The 18412-nt window shown below is 36.7% G+C and overlaps 1 protein-coding gene and 2 long non-coding RNA genes across 4 annotated transcripts; all 3 read left to right on the top strand.

Moving 5' to 3' along the window:
* The first annotated feature begins 510 nt into the window (after nt 1-510).
* LOC112017861 (increased DNA methylation 1) lies at nt 511-12380 on the top strand. 2 transcript variants are annotated; one of them, XM_024050317.2, is made up of 9 exons: nt 511-3186; nt 4214-4346; nt 4449-4537; nt 5292-5530; nt 7505-7591; nt 9517-9616; nt 9765-9978; nt 10068-11207; nt 11359-12380. In XM_024050317.2, exons 1-9 carry the CDS (start codon nt 919-921, stop codon nt 11385-11387), a joined length of 4299 nt encoding a protein of 1432 aa, XP_023906085.2. In that variant the 5' UTR covers nt 511-918; the 3' UTR covers nt 11388-12380. The 2 variants fall into 2 exon arrangements, with proteins under 2 accessions (XP_023906085.2, XP_023906084.2); XM_024050316.2 differs by having other exon boundaries at nt 10068-12380.
* A 2720-nt stretch (nt 12381-15100) lies between these two features.
* LOC112017831 (uncharacterized) lies at nt 15101-17004 on the top strand. Its single transcript, XR_010628189.1, has 5 exons — nt 15101-15176; nt 15286-15428; nt 16308-16404; nt 16611-16648; nt 16843-17004. It is a non-coding gene; the product is annotated as an uncharacterized LOC112017831 (long non-coding RNA).
* Nucleotides 17005-17698: 694 nt separating this feature from the next.
* LOC136066693 (uncharacterized) lies at nt 17699-18367 on the top strand. The gene is made up of 3 exons (XR_010628188.1): nt 17699-17766; nt 17974-18011; nt 18206-18367. It is a non-coding gene; the product is annotated as an uncharacterized LOC136066693 (long non-coding RNA).
* Nucleotides 18368-18412: the final 45 nt, after the last annotated feature.

Here is an 18412-nt window from a genome sequence, read left to right as displayed (position 1 = left end):
AAATAAAACAACCTAGTTTTTACCAAAACAGTCAAAGGCCCAACCAAAAGAAGAACCTGAGCTTATTATGGGAAAGAACACAAGCCCAGTCCAAAATCCAAGTCAGATACTATTGTCTGAATCTCTCTTCACGCGCCCTTTTCCGCGCGTGCATATCCCAATTATATTCCTCGTTATTACCTAACTATATAAAACCAATAATCAATACGCAGATACATTCCAAACTGTTAAAACAAAAACAGCTACCTACCTCGTTTTCACCCTCCATGATCTTGCCACGTGGCAATCCAACTCATCAGCACTCTTGTTATCCTACGTGGCACGATCGCAGCCGTTGATCAAAATCCAGCCCAGCATCGAATTCCAAGATTTGGAGGGAAAACTGGGAAAAATTAGAAAAAGAAAAAGAAAATTTGATCAAATCGTAAAGAGGTAAATATTGAAACTAAAAATTAAAAAATTAAAAAAAATAAAGAAAATTATATAAACAAAGCACAAATAGTTTTAGTTTTCATAAAGTACCAAACCAAACCCGTTATCTCTCTCTCTCTAACTCTCTCTCTTTCTCTCTCTCTCACATACACACTGTGCCTCTCTCTCTCTCTTTGATCGATTTTTTTCGCCGGAAATTTGTGTTGCCGATCGGACCAACCGCATCTCCGGTGAAGGAATCGTGGAAATTTCCGGCGAGGTAAGATTTCTTGAAAATTTGAAATCTTCCTTTGCCGTTTTCACAGTACGGTGACTTTTTTTTTTTGATTTACGTGAAGCATTTTGGATTATTTTGGTTCAGATCTGGTTGTTTTTTGGTACTTGAGAGAGAATTAGGGTTTTCCTTTGTGTTTAATCGAGAGGTTTTGGATGGATTCGACCGTTGATTTTGGGATTTAGGGGTTTTTCGTGTAGATTTTGATGTAGATGGAAGAGGGGTTAAGATCTGGTGGCCCTTCGGGGCTAGTGTTGAAGAATAGGAACTCGTCTGGTTGTTTAATTGTTAGGAAAAAGAGTGGCGATGGGTTGGGAGGAGGTGCTGGTTCTTCGAGTTCTCGAAAAGTTTACGAGAGGAGAAAGGAGAAGAAGAGGTCTAGGTTGGTTTTGAGTGATTCGGGGTCGAGTGACGAGCTTTTGCCCACGCCTCGGAGAAGGGTTGCCCCAGAAACTATTAGGGTTTGCAATGGTTTATCTGCCTATGATAAGGGTATTGGAGAGGGGAGTGGAGTTGTTCGAAAGAGGGATAGGTTGGATCACGTTAGGCATTATGAGGATGGTATGATTGGTAGGAATGGCTTTGATGAGAGCGAAAGGAAGAGGAATAAGATGGATGTGTTTGAGTTTGATGAGTATGATGGGCTTGATGGGGAAAGGATGCGTAGGAAACGCTTCGATGGTAGTGGAATTGAAGTTGGAGGAAGAAGGTATTTTGGATCAATGGATAAGCCTCGGGGCGGGATGGAGAGGGAATATGAAACCGGGCCAAGTAGACATGGTTTTGACAAGAGAAAGAATTTATATTTTGACCGGACGGGTGGCTTGAATTTGGGAGATAATGTTGATAACGGTAGGTTTAAGATGAGTAGAGATGGAGCTCAGCTGCCTCAATCATTTTTAAGGGAGAAGTTTGGGGGTCATTCAGATGAGCCGATTAGAGTTCAGGGCAAAAATGGTGTTTTGAAGGTGATGGTAAACAAGAAGAAGAAATTGGGTGGTGGGCCTTTGGAAAATTTTGATCCCCGCAAAGCTGAGGAAAGTAGAAAGAGTTTGAAAACTCCAGATGTTGCTAAAAGGAATATAGTAATTCATTCTTCATCGTACCCACCTGAGACAAAACTTATTGAGAAACCAGGTTTATTTGTACGGCCAGAAAAAAGTCATCTGGCTTTGCAGAAATCTCTATCAAGTAAGAGTATCAAGGGTGTCAAATGGGATTCAGAGGACAGTGATACGTCATTAAAGCTAAGATTGAAGAATGTGGAGGCTTATGATTCTATGAAGAAGGTAAGTTGCAAAGAAGAAAATACTCCTATGAAAAGGGTTAGTCCCAAAGAAGAAAAGACTCCTCCTTGTGAGAAGCTCCCACCAACTGCAATTAAAGAAGGAAAAGTTAGGCGTGGTAGTGGCACAGAAAAGCAAAAACTGCGTGAACGGATTAGAGGGATGCTTCTGGAAGCTGGCTGGACAATAGATTATAGGCCTAGGAGGAACAGAGACTATCTAGATGCTGTGTACATTAATCCCTCAGGAACAGCGTACTGGTCAATCATCAAGGCCTATGATGCACTTCAAAAGCAATTGAAAGATGAGGATGATGAGGCCAAACCCAGTGGGGATGTGGCTTCATTTGCTCCTATAGCAGATGATGTGCTCAGCCAATTAACCAGGAAAACTCGAAAGAAAATTGAGAAAGAACTGAAAAAGAAGCGAAGAGATTACAGTGATAGTGAGAATGAAGCAGAACCTGCTGTGAGAAGATCTGCGAGTACCAAGCATGATGTGGATAGCATGGACAGTGCTAGCCATGAAGAGAAACTAAGCTCCTTCATAAAGCAGGGTGGTAAGTCAATGAAGGGTAGAATGAATGAAAATGGTTCTGCCAGTGTAAACTCAAAAAGTCAAAATTCTACTCATGATAGCATTGAAAAAGCATCCTCTGGATCCAATTCCCGTATCCATGGAAGAAAGAGTAGAAAACTTGGCAGATGTACTTTGTTGGTTCGTAGTTCTAAGAAGGGGCAAAATTCAGAAACTGATGGTTTCATTCCATATACTGGAAAACGGACACTACTTTCCTGGCTGATTGACTCTAAAACTGTGGAGTTAAGCCAAAAAGTGCAGTATATGAACCGTCGGCGGACTCGAGTAATGCTGGAGGGTTGGATTACACGAGATGGCATTCATTGTGGCTGCTGTAGTAAAATCCTCACTGTTTCAAAGTTTGAGATTCACGCAGGGAGCAAATTGCGTCAGCCATTTCAACACATATATCTGGATTCTGGGATTTCTCTTCTGCAGTGCCAGATTGATGCATGGAATAGCCAGGAAGAGTCTGAACGCACTGGTTTCCACTCTATAGACATAGATGGAGATGATCCAAATGATGACACTTGTGGCATCTGTGCAGATGGTGGGGATTTGATCTGTTGTGATGGTTGTCCATCAACATTTCATCAGAGTTGCTTGGACATACAGGTGTGTGTACTTGATATCATTGCACTTGCACAATGCCTTATGCTTCTCTGCATGGTAGTACTTGTATTAATAACAATGATATCCTTTTAAATTTTTTTCTAGATTTTCCATGATATTCTTCTGTTGGTCATTTGTAATGTTTTTAATTACATATTTATTAAATTAAGGTCTATATTGGAAGGAGAGGATTTAGAGACTTAAAAGATTTATTTTAATGTTGAGATTTGACAAGTGCAAAAGCTGTTGAATCAAATTATGGCGTCTTTGTTGTGTGATGTGTTCGTCTGGGGTACATCGTTGAGGGAAGTTAGATTTATTTATTTATTTATTTTAGAAGAAGAGAAGTGAGATATAGGTTGTGCTAGTTTTAGGATTTTGCAGATGAGGGGAAGGCATGGAGGGGGTTGGGAATATAATCTCATCTTTTACTCTTTTAGTGTTAATACTTGAGGGGCACTTGTCCACCAAAGATATTGAATCACTTAATAGTGTGAGTCTTTGTTGTGTGGTGAACTGTTATGGCTAACACTTTTGCCTGAAGTGAGCTATGGGTTTTGGTGCTTTTAGTTGTTTGTATGGATGGATGGAGGGAGGGATGGAGAGTTGGTACTCTAATGCAAGACTCATATGCTAAGTTTGTCCTGGTAGTATTTTTTCTCTATGAAGGAAAATGCAGCTAATAGCTTAACCTAGCTTGCTTGTATGGTTGACTACTTGCAGTATAGTTGTATGATATAATAAAAAAAATAATTTTTTGATCAGTAATATAACGAAAAAAATATAAAACCCAATATACAATGTTGGCTGTTTGATGATCTAAACAAAACCTCAGGACTTTTGGGATTAAGATTCTATGTTGGATTTGTTGTCCTCGCAGCTTACCCATATAACCTCAAGTCTTTAAATTTTTGGATGATGGTGCATGTTTTGTGGGTTGTTGTTAGCTTTGGGCAGTCAAAGTATTGCTTTACCTTCATTGTTTCCTCCTTTGCTACTTGAGTCAGTCATATCTTTCTTCTTGTTACAGACACTTCCACCTGGTGATTGGCACTGTCCAAATTGTACATGCAAATTTTGTGGGTTAGTCAGTGTGGGTGTTGCTGAAGGAGATGATTCTACTGCCTCTGCACTACTCAAGTGTAGTTTGTGTGAGAAAAAATGTAATGCTTCCTCTCTTTGAAGCTTTTTCAATGGATTATATGCTTTTGTTTTATCAAAATACAGATAATATTTTTTTTGAAATTTAAATTTCTCTTTTGCAGATCATGAATCATGCATGCCAGAGACAGATGCTATTCCTGTTGATTCCAATAATCTAGTCCCTTCCTTTTGTGGGCAAAAATGTAAAGAGGTATCTCCTTTTCATGCTAATTCATTTAAATATCTTAAAATTTTTAATAGTAATACTTTTTAATATGGGAAAAAAAATAGTATAGTTTTAAAAGTATCTGTTAAATTGTTTAGTTGGTGGTGCAAAGCACTTTTGAGGCAATTTTGTACCTAATGAGTTGATTAGGATATGGAAATTACTATTTCTTTTATTTTTGACAAAAGATTAGTTAATGCCATGGCTAGTTACCTTTCCCATCTGAAATCTAGCGTTAATGTTGAGTGTCAATGACATATTACAACCTGCATACATTTATTGATACTTTTCCTTGTGATCTTATATAATACACGGGTGCTTTTTTAATGGACCTTCTGCTGATCTTGTCATGTTACCCTATTCTTGACGTAACGTGGCTTCACCCATCAATCTTTATTATTTTTGCATTATTTCTGAGGTTTTAGATCTAATGACATCGGGTATGGGAATTTGTGTGTATTCTCAATTCTGTCCCTTCCAACATTCAAATATCTAGAATTTTCTCTGTAATTTTTTAGACTTTAGGCTACTTCATGTAGTTTTTCATAAGTACTTTCGATGCATTAAAATTATTCTTAACTATAAAAAAAATCTAGAATTCTCTCTTTTTGATATTTCACAAATATAGCAGTTTTTTGTTTGGTTTCCTTGTATGTCTCGCTAGTTATAGTTTTATATATATCTCTCATTTTACGACATGTATGGCACTGTCCTGAATTGTATTCTGTTGCTTCTACAGATCTTTGAGCATTTGCAGAAGTATCTTGGAGTCAAACATGAACTGGAAGCAGGCTTTTCCTGGTCTCTTATTCATAGAATGGACGAAGACTCAGACACATCTCTTCGAGGGCTTCCTCAAAGGGTGGAAGGCAATTCTAAGCTAGCTGTTGCACTGACTGTTATGGATGAATGCTTTTTGCCAGTTGTTGACAGGAGGAGTGGGGTTAATTTGATACATAATGTTCTTTATAATTGTGGGTAAGTTCTAAATTTTATACTTAAGCTGAAACAATATTGCTTTGGCCAACAGATGACAGACTATGTGATCTTCATTAATACTTCTAACTGTGGCTTTTGTATTTCATGTCATAAGTTTTTTAGTTTTTGCTGAGCTGTGTGTTAAATGACTGCTATTGTTGCTTAGATTGGTTTCTGAGATTTTCTTTCCTCCCTTATCCCCTTCTTTTACTGATTCTTAACTGGCTTAATGTATGTTTATTACGTTCATTTAAGCAGGTCTATGTTTCTCTCATTGCTAATGAATTTTGACATTTTAATATTCTTTTATTTCTTTACCTATGATTCTAACTAGATTATTTTGTATATAGTGGCATGTACAGTTGTATGCATTCGTAGACATGGATAAATGATATATAATAAACTTCTTTTTTGAATGAACAATCACTTTTATATGCATAAATATGATTTTATTGAATTTGAACGAGCTTATAATAATTTTAGACTTAAGGTATATGTCTTTGGAGATCGGTCATCTGAATTTGGATTTTTTTAAACTTTACAAATTTTCTGTATTATCATGCTGAAATTTTTTTATCATTGAAAAGTTAACCTTTTATTCACTACTTAGATGGGATATAATGTACATACTTTTAGTCAAAAATAGAATGAGTCACATTTGATGTGGACGTGGTGTTGGAAATCTGAACTTCTCTAATTGGAGATGTGGAATCTGGAAATATGGTTTTGTGTTTGTGTAGAGCCATTATTTAAATATATATTTGTTTAACCGTATACATATGATGAACAGTTAAAAGTAAAACAAGGAATCTCTATATTTTATGGTGATATAAAGTTGTACTGTTGTGTTTAGTGACATGAGTGGATATAGGTTTAATGTTAACATGCCTTTGTTGAACAAAATGTTGATAGGTTTCATGGTAATGCGCTCTGGCTCAATATATGTGTGTGTGTGTGTGTGTGTGTGTGTGTGTGTGTAATATACTGAATTTTTTCCCCTACATCTATATTTCCTCAAACTGAAAACAGTAGTACATTGTCTTTATTTGATAAGTAATTTCATTAAAAGCCAAAATAGAGTTGCCCAAGTACACGGGCAGTATACCGGAGGCAACTCAAAAAAAAGAACAGAAATCAGCAGCACATTGTTTCTTGAAAAGGATGTAGGAAAGGCACAACACAGATTAGAATGATCCTTTAGCATGCCCACCATCAGTCTGTTATGATGCTTAGACCTGATAATGCAGTATTTTGCAAACAAAGCGTACTCTGTCCAGGCTAGTAAAGAGGAATTGAGGAAAGACCGTTCCACTCAAAAGATGAAGCTTGAAGGTTAGGACTCATTTAGTGTCAAAATTGGGAAGATATATTATAAATGTGTTAACTTATTGATTGGGATTGGTGTTAGCGTTGAAGTAGTTGAATAGCAAAATAAGCTTTAGTAAAGAAAGGAATCACCCTCAAATTGTGCCCACCTGAATTTTATGGGACTTTAATTTAAGGTTAAGTTGTAGCAAACTTATGTGTGATCAAAAGTTCAATTTGATTGGAAAAGATTGTTGTGATGACACAATTATTTAATCTGATACTGTGCTTTAGCAAGCTCAATGGTATAAATATGCCATAGGATACTGGTTCACTTTTTAAGTGTTTGAGCTTTTTTGGTCCACTATCATTGTCTTAATTACTTTTTCTAAATCCTTTACTAAGCTGTTTGATGTGTAATTGGTTCTAAACACTGAACCTATTTGGTATATATAATGTGGTTTCTAAGTAAATATTTTATTGTGTGCGTGCACACATGACTGCTCAGTTTCATGGAATAAGTTATTCACTTTTCTAGAGTACTTAGGCATAATAAAAGCTGTTACTTATTTTACTGACCATCTATATTATATTCTTTGTGAAACATATGTTGTACCAATTGTCTGAAGGTAATTAGTTTCCCATTTTTCTTTTCTTTTTCTACCCCAGATCAAACTTCAATCGAATAAACTATAGTGGCTTCTACACTGCTATTTTGGAGAGGGGTGATGAAATAATCTGTGCAGCATCTATCAGGTACCATACCCCAAACTTTCATCGGTCACTATTATGTTTCTACTTTGCGCTTTATTATTTTTTAGTGTGAATATAGGAGAATTAATAGAAAAGAGGAAGGTTTTGTAGTGGCAATGACGTACTACAGAACAGAATTTGTTCGCCCCTTGACAAGGATATGGTTTATTATTCCATGCATTTATACAGGATCTAAGTTGAATTAGTAACAATATCCAAACTACTTGATGCTTGGACAAAGTCATTGTGTTTTGGAAAATCATGTGGGACGTGCTTAAGGGAAGCATGCTCTTCCTCCTCTTATCAGAAGGGAGCTATTCAATTGTATTGGTCTTCTTGTGAATGCCTATGTCCAAGAGATTTTCTGTTATTCTGGTCTAGCTGAAGTATTTGGTCCATCACTACTTTTCTTTCCTCTTTTTCTAAGTGAAGCTTTCTTGGGTCAGTGGTTTTACATGTTGGTGTTGTTACATGCATATTTTTAAAAACTAGACCAGATAAAGAACCGCTTCTGGTCCCATTTCCAGTTGAGGAGGTTGGTCCAGTCCGGTTTTTATAACTAAGATTTTCCCCCTCAAAAGTTTCATAAAGCTAAAAAGAAATTGGTCAAAACAGTATAAAATCAGTTCTGGTTCCTAGCTTTGACCGGCTCTTGAGCAGATTTCTTATGTTAATTATCCCAATTCCCTATGATGTATGTATAAGCCTTTTTAATAGGGTCTCAAGCATAGCCATTAATTATTTACTGTACCGGCCGGAATATGTCCGACTGGTTACCAAACCAGTGTGCATAAACTCCATGAAATGTACTGCTATAAATTTCAGGCTGTTAGCGTCTTCCTCTTCCAGCCATTGCAGATAATTTTGGATCTTTGGGCCAGTTCCTACCTTTCCGACCGATTTAAAACTGGACAATTGTTTTCTTTTTATTTTTAAATTTCTCCTAATCTCAATGGCCATGGAGGACATGGGCTGAAGGTAGGCTTTGGCAACCTGTTTCACGATCAGTTGTACATTGAGCTCTTGTACTTAGCTTTGGTGGTGGAGGTGGCATTCAGAAAGTACCCATCGTTTCTAACACTTAATTAGCCTTAAGGTCTCTATTATTGGAAACACGGTTCTATTAGAATAATAATACCAAAAAAAAAAAAAAAAAAAAAAAAAAGCCCATCAAAATCAATTTGCAAAATAGGCTTCCCATGCATTTAGATTCATATGCAATCAAGATTTTTTTTCATCTTCCACAGTTCCACTGCCCAAATATGTAAACTGCAAACTGAAACAACACTTTCAATGAAATAACCTCTACCCAAGAAGAAAGACTAAGATTGAAGAAGATTTCAAATCAAAGCAGCGAGGGAGGAGTGATATTAATTTAGCCCATTTGGAAGTGCTTTGTGATTGAGAGAGAGGGAGGAGAGAAGTGTGAGATATACAACAAATGGCTTTCATGTTTATCTCCTGGTCCTTATTTTCTTCTTTTTGCTGTCAGGTGTCTAGCGCCCGCCGCGCCCCCCCCCCCCCCCCCCCCTTTTTTTCATTTAGCTATTTTGAGATCAGTCCTGAAGTTCTTTAAAATTATAGAAAGTTTTTTGGTTAGATACACCAATGCTGACTGGTACTGAAATATTTTTTCTCTTGATTTAACCGAAATAGCCTTTGGCATGGTATTTATAACTTTGGTCTTGAGTATTTTGCCTAAATATTTAATCAAGAAATCCATTTTATGATAATTCTAAAAAACTTGCTCGCTACTTTTATGCCTTTAGTGGGCCTGTGTGTGTGTATATATCATTATGTTTTACTGCCGAGTTAAAGTTCTGGTGTGAGAGAGGAATTCCTGTTTGGTGGGTTTTGAGATCCATATGATTTCTGCTTGTGTATGTGGAATGCAATACTTACCATCTCAGTGTCTTCTGCCTGGTTAGGTTCCATGGGACTAAGTTAGCAGAGATGCCATTTATTGGAACTCGCCACATATATAGGCGTCAAGGGATGTGCCGTCGGCTTTTTGGCGCTATTGAATCAGTAAGCTACAAGAACTACTATTTCATTGGGGATTTCACTAGCATGGAATAGAGATTCAAAATATTGCATCTCTTTATTTATTTATTTTTTAATGTGCTTACTTTTCGTTTATGTCATTTACTTCATCCTGCTTTTGTCCTATTTGAAGGCTCTGTGCTCTCTCAAGGTTGAGAAACTGATTATTCCTGCAATTGCTGAACTCATGCATACATGGACTATGGTTTTTGGCTTCACTCCTCTTGAGGAATCTCTCAGGAAAGAAATGAGATCAATGAATATGTTGGTCTTCCCTGGTACAGATATGTTACAGAAGCTGCTACTGGAGCAAGATAACATGGAGGGGAACATGACAGCCAGCACAGGTACTGGTTGTGGTGTTTGTTGTCTATCTCTTTGCTATATAGTTATGGCGTGTCGGTTAAGTTTATATATATACATTTCTTTCCTATAGGTGCAAAGCAGATAGAGTGCAAAATCAAGCTTTCTACTAAGCCTGAGGTGGAAAATAAATCTGATGTGGATTCCTTAGCTGGGCATGATTCGAATGGGTGTAACAGCAATGGTTCGGATCTTGCTAAGGAGATAGCTGATGAAGTTGCAGCCGCAGATGATAAATCTGATAAGGACTCCTCTGTTGGGCATGATCCTCATGCGTGTGATGATGCTAATGAGTTAACTGATGAAGTTGTGGCTACGGATAATAAATGTGATATGAATTCCTCAGCCGATCTACATGGGTGTGGTGATGATGGTCTGCAAGGTGGTGATGAACTAATGAATGAAGCTGCAGATGCTGACAATAAATCTGATATGGATTCCTCAGCTGGGCGTGACCCTCAGGGGTGTGATAATTCTGGTTTGCATGGTGCTAATGATTCTGTGGATAATAAATCTGGGATGGATTCTGCATCTGGGCATGATTCTCAAGGAGATGATGATGCTGGTTTGCCCAGTGCCAATGAGACAGCTGATAATTTTGGAACTGCAGATTTGAGTTCTTTAGATGCTCTTAAACTTAAGATTCCAGCTTTGACTGAGCAGACTGTGTGTTCTGGCTCTCTTTCTGGAGACAAGTTAGCAGAGTCTGTTTCTAAGAAGAAACCTGACCCTCCCCCTAGTGTGAGCTGTGATGCAATAGAGATGGGAAATAAACCATTGTTGGATTTTCCTGTCAAAGATAATATGCAGTCTTCTGTCCAATGTCCGCTTGTGCCCTTAAATGATACTCTGGTGATGAGTAGTTCATTAGATGCTTCTGATGAAGTTAAAATTCCTGTTTCAGTTGAGGGGACTGCATGTTCCGACTCTCATGCAGAGGACAAGTTAGCTCAGTTTGCATCTGGCAGGAAATGTATGTCATCATCTGATATTAGTCATGATGTACTTGAGCCGGAAAACAAACCAGCAATGGATTTTCCTGTTGAAGATCATGCCCAATCTCTGGAAGTGAGTGATATGGATGGGGTACGTGAAATAAATGACATTGACTGTCTTGAGCCCGGTCCTTCTTCAGGAGAATTTTTTGCAGAGAACACCACCAAGGAGATCAATGAAAAGCAAGATGTCTCTGATTCTACACAAAATGGTTCTGGTGAGTGTTCTTTGCAATTTAAATATGATTCAAATATTCAAATTGTGTGTGAGACAGAAGGCACATTACATGCATCTGATTCTGATGACAAGTCTGAGACCGCTGCACATGAAAGAAAGACTGAATCCAGTTCTGTTTGATATCATTGCAGCATCAATACTGAGTACTCCACTCTACTAATTATATCTCTCAATGGGAGAATGCCTCATTTTTAGAAGATTTTAAGGCTCTGGAGCTAGTGTCTTATCTCCTGATTCAGATAGTGTGAATAAAATCTAAAGAGTACCAAGGGAAATTCATTTCACCTCTGGCTTAATTTATGAGTGTAATGTTAAGGTTCTAGATTAACTTTTGTGCAAGTCAAGATTAAAGTTTCTCTCAGAAGGTTTTGAAGTCTGCCTTTTGATTTGAGTGATGTAGTGTCATGTGCTCGTCAATGGTGAAGTTGCTGCTTTAGAGACAACACTCGGAAGTTGGAGGTGATCTTTGTAATGTTCTGGGCATGTCACCTACCCATGCTTTTTCACGGTGTATATATCTGAATCTGCCGTGGACAAGTCAGGAGTTTCTCTTCAAGCCCTTTATCATTGTAGCAGTTTGCATTTTATCAAAGTCATTTCATCACATGATATAGGTGGTTGTACATGATTTATTGTAGATCATCTCAACTACCTTTCCTAGTGCGCATAATACAGGTCAGCCACAACCTGCTTGCCCAACTTAATTTTGATAGGCTTCTTTATGAGAGCGGTAAAATATGATGCTGTTTGATGGTACTTACAAAATCTCTCGAGTTCCTGAGCTGAGGTGGAACTTGTTTTAGAAGTTCTATTTGGGACGAGTGTCATGATCTGAAATGAAAAAGGGTACTGCTACTGGAAAGTTCTCCAAGGCACGTAACAAGGATGGTCTAAGCAATGTTAAAAATATTCTTTAGATATGTAGATTTAGTGGACGTTAATAATCATATTTCTTTGTATGACCTTTTCCTTTTCCTTTTCCTCTGAGCTCATCAGATTTTGATTTGTTTGCTCTTGTTACTGTTATGTAATCAAGGCAACGTTTGATATTTATTAGGATTTTATGCTATCTCAAACTCTGTGAGCATTTTGTGAATTAGAAGTAAATTGGAGCTCCTTTGTTTATTTTCTGAAGGGCTTTAATTTGATGAAATTGACATGTATGGAATGTATCATTACTATGCCTACATAAAGGGCAACGCTATCTTTGCGACTAGTACTATTACATTTGACTTGCAGACAAAAGCAGCTGTTGATTCTCAAGAGATTAAAAAAATATATATAACATAGAAAAGAAAACTTGGTCATGGGATCCACTACCAAGCTCAAGAGACGTGCAAGCATGTTTTGTCCAATAGCCTTATATTTCTATATTTTATGCTTGATGAAAATGGGTTGAGTCAATCCTTGCAGCTTCTGGAACGAAGATAAAAGCAGGTCTATGTTATGGTCTTATGGATGCAACTTGGTCACTTCTCTGAGATGCAGAGAGAGGCAATGGGGATGTACACAGGTGTTATCCCTTACCTTTGGGGCGTGGTACATCACGTAAAGCGTAGGTGGGGATTTCAAAGGCTTCAGGTGGTGGGAAACCCAGATGTTCCTACAGGTTGTGAATTGGGGACATTGCTGTGACTACTTCTAGGAGGTGGAGGAATGTCTTGCTCCGGCGTAGAGAGATTAAGATGTAACGTAAATTATTTGCGACTTTGGTGTATACTTGTGTGTTTGTCAAATTCCCAGTTGTTGTTTTTATAGATGTAGCCCTTGATAGAAATTCATTTGGCTGTGTTCTTTCCTACAAGAATTCTTCTTATTTCTTCTCTCTCTTTTCCCTATAGCTAAAATAATGAGTGATCATTTTTCATCACAGCTCAATTATCATCTATATCCTAAGTTTTGCATGCAAGTGAATAAAATCTTTAGGAGGTTGTTTTTTCAATCATCCTGAAAATAACCCAAAAGGCATATTTTTCAATCATCCTGAATTGATTGATGCTATATGATCTATATTCTATAGCACATTGAGATAAAGAGAGGAAACTGAACACGCCTTCCACCCAAATATCTTTGGTAAATTAAGCAAAAAAGCAAGTAGCACATAGTTGACCACGAGCCTCTTGGCCTAAGTGTATTCCCAACTCTTCAAATATGGGGGAAGAGCTCGGGTTCCAACTCTTCAAATATCCCTTACACTTCACTGTAGCATAATAAAACACTATGAAAATAAATATTATTTGTACCTACAATCAGTTGGTTACTATCTTCTTCCCATATTATATGAGAGTTTATAAATCATAATGGGTTTGAGGTCACAAAGGAGTAATGGCAATGCAAATATCCAATTTAACTCATTCACAACCACAAAATTCCCAACCCAACCGAAGGACTCAGATTTATTCATTCATGAATTGAAATAACAAGTGTTATTTGGTAGTTTATGTATCTGCTACATGCATTATCTCTCTCATATTATGTGTATATTGTAAGTGAATGGAATCCATACAATGTGAAAAAGACTCTACATGTAACAAATACATAAGATACTTTTTCCACCCATCTTAATTTGAACTCGCCCGCACATAACTACGAGATATCATGCAAGTTGGTATTTACATATATCGAATACTTGATAAGGCAAAAAAATCACACCATAAAGATCATTAGCTTCAGGTGTGTTAAATGCTAAACACCAAAATTCTTGCCCCACAAGATCTGCCAAATCTTTAATTTTTTTACAAGGTGCTACAGATATATATATATACATATATATTTTTTTTTTACTCCACCAGTTCCATCCCATTTTTCCCTCACACTCACTATCTTCCCTCTCCTCTCTACTGCTTTGCCTCTTTCTCTTCCCTATCCTCTCGCCTCTCTCTACTGCTCCGCCACACCGCCGATCTCAGCCACTGTTTGAGCCGGTCTGAAGCCACACCGCCAATCTGAAGCTACACTGCCGATCTGAAGCACTACTGTTGAAAAAACGCCTCCACCACCGATTTCTGCCTCTCTTACCAGCCTGTTTTGATTTTAATCCAGTTGTAGCTTGTTCTTTTTCGGATTTTTTTTTTTGGGGGGTTTGGGTTGATCTTATACTAGTGGGTTGCGGTGGTTGTGGGCTGCAGAGGGCTGAGTTTGGTGGTTGTGGTTGTGGTGCTCGGTGGTGGTTATTTTGAGGTTGTTTTTTTTTTTTACGAAAAGGGTAGGGAGTGACCAACGAGTAATCCTGACTGGTGTGCCCATAGGAACACCCCTACCGCTTTGATGCAAGGGGACCACGGTGAGATATACCCCATGGAATACTAGTAAATCTTGAGCTGAGGTTTACTAAAAGCTGTTTGACTAGAGATTTATAGTTGTTTAAATATTATGAAAATAGGTGTAGATTAAAAAGTATTGTAGGAATACGTGTTACACCAAAACGGTTAGTTTAACACTGATACCAAACATTCCTTAGTATCTCATCAACGGCAGACCATTTATACTCAATCCTTAAAAAAAAAAACAAAAAACAAGAAAAGGCACACGACATTTGAGTCCACCTTGTGCGACATCTATATATATATATATATATATATAATAGATGAAGTATAGAGAAACTTAAATTGAATTCTTAATATATATAATAATAATAGGTGAAGCAGAGAGAAACTCAAACTGAATTCCTAATTAGAGTTCTAATTTTGTGCCATGTGTCTAGATTTATCTTTCTAATTGTTTAATTCAAATATAAAATTGGAGTCCAATTTCACCTCTCCTTCTAGAAATTTGCATTTTACATTTAAATATTGTGCTTTTTTTTTTTTTGGCTAAATAAAACCTTTTTCTCTTCTTTAAATATCAGACACGCTTGTTTACAGGTTCACCTCCCCTTCTGCCAAAGCCAACAACGACAACAACACCGATCTCTTCACCTCCTTGATCTCAGACATCAAATCCTACTCTGGTAACGACCCTCTTCTCCCATGCTTCCGGTATGCCTCTCTCTCTCTTTGTGGGTAGCACTTTTAATGGTTTTAAAAAGTAAGATTGTTTGGCATTTTGTCTATATAAAGGGATCAGAAAGATGAAGGATTTGCTGCCTTCACAAGTTCTGAATGAGAAGCTACCACGATTTTTGTAGAAGTGCGCGCAGACCTTCGATTCCAATCGCCGTTACAAAAACGACTTACTGTACCTCCGCGTTTGGTTACAGTTGGTATTTTACTAATCCATCGCTTTTTTTTTTTCTTTTTTTTTTTTCTTCTTGATGATTTCGATTCTGGGTGGTTGGGTTTCTTAGAAGTTGTCTGGTTCCTGTGGAAATGAAGGGGAAAGATATGAAAATCAAATTTGGATGCGCTTTAGATTTTTTTGGTTATCTAAATGTTGAGAATTTATTTATTTATTTTAGTGTGTAGATGGGTTTTTGTGGATGGTTTGAGAGCTCTTTTTTTTTTTTTTTTTTACATTTTCTTATTGTTGATTTTGATGCTGGGTTATTCGGTTTTTGTTCAATTTCATAGCCTTTGTTTGGTTCCTGAGAGAAAATGAAGGAAAAGTTATGACCATCAAATTTGGAGTTTTAGTAAATAGAAGGGTTGTTTTGGGCTAAGTTCACTAGCTTTTTATTGTTATTATGATTCTCTTTTGATTTATGACATATCATCTTCATAGAAGCGAGGGAGTTGATAGGATTTAATCATTATTTTGAAAAATGCCAATTTCATTGTCTGCATCATAATTCATAAGTAATTATTTATTTATTTATTTTGTGAGTAGATGGAGTTTGCGGATGATCCAAGAGTGATTTTCATTATCTTATGGATGATTTTGATAATGGATCATTCATTTTTTTTTTCAATTTCATAGCCCATTCCCTCTTTTTTAATGAATGCTATGAAATTTGAAAGGCATCTCTCAAGATCAATGATGAATACTTTTCAGCTATGACTGTTCTTATTTAATATTTTCTAGTTATTCGTATTTTTTGATTTCAAGTATTTTGGATTTGCATCTGTCAATTCCTTTCTCTACAGAGATGAGGTGGGTTCTTTCTAAAATCCTTGACAGCTCTTTCTCTCTCTGTCAATGGCAGACAAGAAATTAGGGTTCTTCACTATAAAAGAAGAGGATTATGGACGCATAAAGAGAGGGGAGGCACGTACTACTACAGAAAGAAGGAGCACCAAAGGGTAAGACCTTTCTTTTATTCTGCACTTTTATTTAGTTGCTTTTCTGAAATTTAATAATTTGTTAAGATAGAGAGAGGTTGGAACACTACTGGTGAGTTTTTATCTTCGATTTAAGTTTGTTTATTAATTGTGATTAGGTTTTGATATTTTGTTTGGATTGGTTTCGATTTTGGTATTCAAATTAAGTTTTTCTCTTCGCTTTTCAGTTTGACATTTTGATCAACACGCCCTCAAGTTCAGCCAGGTACCAATTTCGAATCGATTAGATTCCAAATCGCTTAGATCTACTTTGATTCTTTTGTTTTTGTTTTTGTCAGATTGAGGGTTTATCATCTGCTTTTTGGATGAATATATTGCTTTTATTTATTCGTGGTGTTAGTACTCTACTTGGAATGTTTCAATTTCAATGTATTTCTCCCTCAATTGTTCACATTCTAGATTTCGGAATCAGAATGATTGTATTACTCGCTAATGGTGAAATAAGCCACATCACTTCCCAATGAAAACTTCAAAGTCACTGTAACTGAGATCTGCTCTTCCGCCCTATTCTGTTTCTTCTCTGCAACTCCATACACACAAGGTCAGAATAGCGTAGTTAATTTTCCTCTTTTGGATACTCTCTTTGATGATTTGGCCCACTTTTTTACTATTTGCATGTTCCGTTCCAAATCACAGAGGAAAAAAGAAATCCAAAAGGAAGCTCAAAAAAAAAAAAAAAAAAAAAAACCGCGAAAACTGAAAAATTTGTTCATTCTCTACCCTGTCAACAAACTATTCAGAAGTTATCCCATTCCTTCGCTGCAACAACAGACAATTTCTATTTTCCTTTTTTTTTTTTTTTTTCTTTNAGCGAGGGAGTTGATAGGATTTAATCATTATTTTGAAAAATGCCAATTTCATTGTCTGCATCATAATTCATAAGTATTATTTATTTATTTATTTTGTGAGTAGATGGAGTTTGCGGATGATCCAAGAGTGATTTTCATTATCTTATGGATGATTTTGATAATGGATCATTCATTTTTTTTTTCATCATAGCCCATTCCCTCTTTTTTAATGAATGCTATGAAATTTGAAAGGCATCTCTCAAGATCAATGATGAATACTTTTCAGCTATGACTGTTCTTATTTAATATTTTCTAGTTATTCGTATTTTTTGATTTCAAGTATTTTGGATTTGCATCTGTCAATTCCTTTCTCTACAGAGATGAGGTGGGTTCTTTCTAAAATCCTTGACAGCTCTTTCTCTCTCTGTCAATGGCAGACAAGAAATTAGGGTTCTTCACTATAAAAGAAGAGGATTATGGACGCATAAAGAGAGGGGGAGGCACGTACTACTACAGAAAGAAGGAGCACCAAAGGGTAAGACCTTTCTTTTATTCTGCACTTTTATTTAGTTGCTTTTCTGAAATTTAATAATTTGTTAAGATAGAGAGAGGTTGGAACCACTACTGGTGAGTTTTTATCTTCGATTTAAGTTTGTTTATTAATTGTGATTAGGTTTTGATATTTTGTTTGGATTGGTTTCGATTTTGGTATTCAAATTAAGTTTTTCTCTTCGCTTTTCAGTTTGACATTTTGATCAACACGCCCTCAAGTTCAGCCAGGTACCAATTTCGAATCGATTAGATTCCAAATCGCTTAGATCTACTTTGATTCTTTTGTTTTTGTTTTTGTCAGATCGAGGGTTTATCATCTGCTTTTTGGATGAATATATTGCTTTTATTTATTCGTGGTGTTAGTACTCTACTTGGAATGTTTCAATTTCAATGTATTTCTCCCTCAATTGTTCACATTCTAGATTTCGGAATCAGAATGATTGTATTACTCGCTAATGGTGAAATAAGCCACATCACTTCCCAATGAAAACTTCAAAGTCACTGTAACTGAGATCTGCTCTTCCGCCCTATTCTGTTTCTTCTCTGCAACTCCATACACACAAGGTCAGAATAGCGTAGTTAATTTTCCTCTTTTGGATACTCTCTTTGATGATTTGGCCCACTTTTTT

The sequence above is a fragment of the Quercus suber genome, unplaced genomic scaffold, assembly GCF_002906115.3.
Source record: "Quercus suber isolate HL8 unplaced genomic scaffold, Cork oak 2.0 scaffold_4, whole genome shotgun sequence".
Classification (NCBI taxonomy): Eukaryota; Viridiplantae; Streptophyta; class Magnoliopsida; order Fagales; family Fagaceae; genus Quercus; species Quercus suber.
This window is presented reverse-complemented; position numbering and strand designations above follow the sequence as displayed.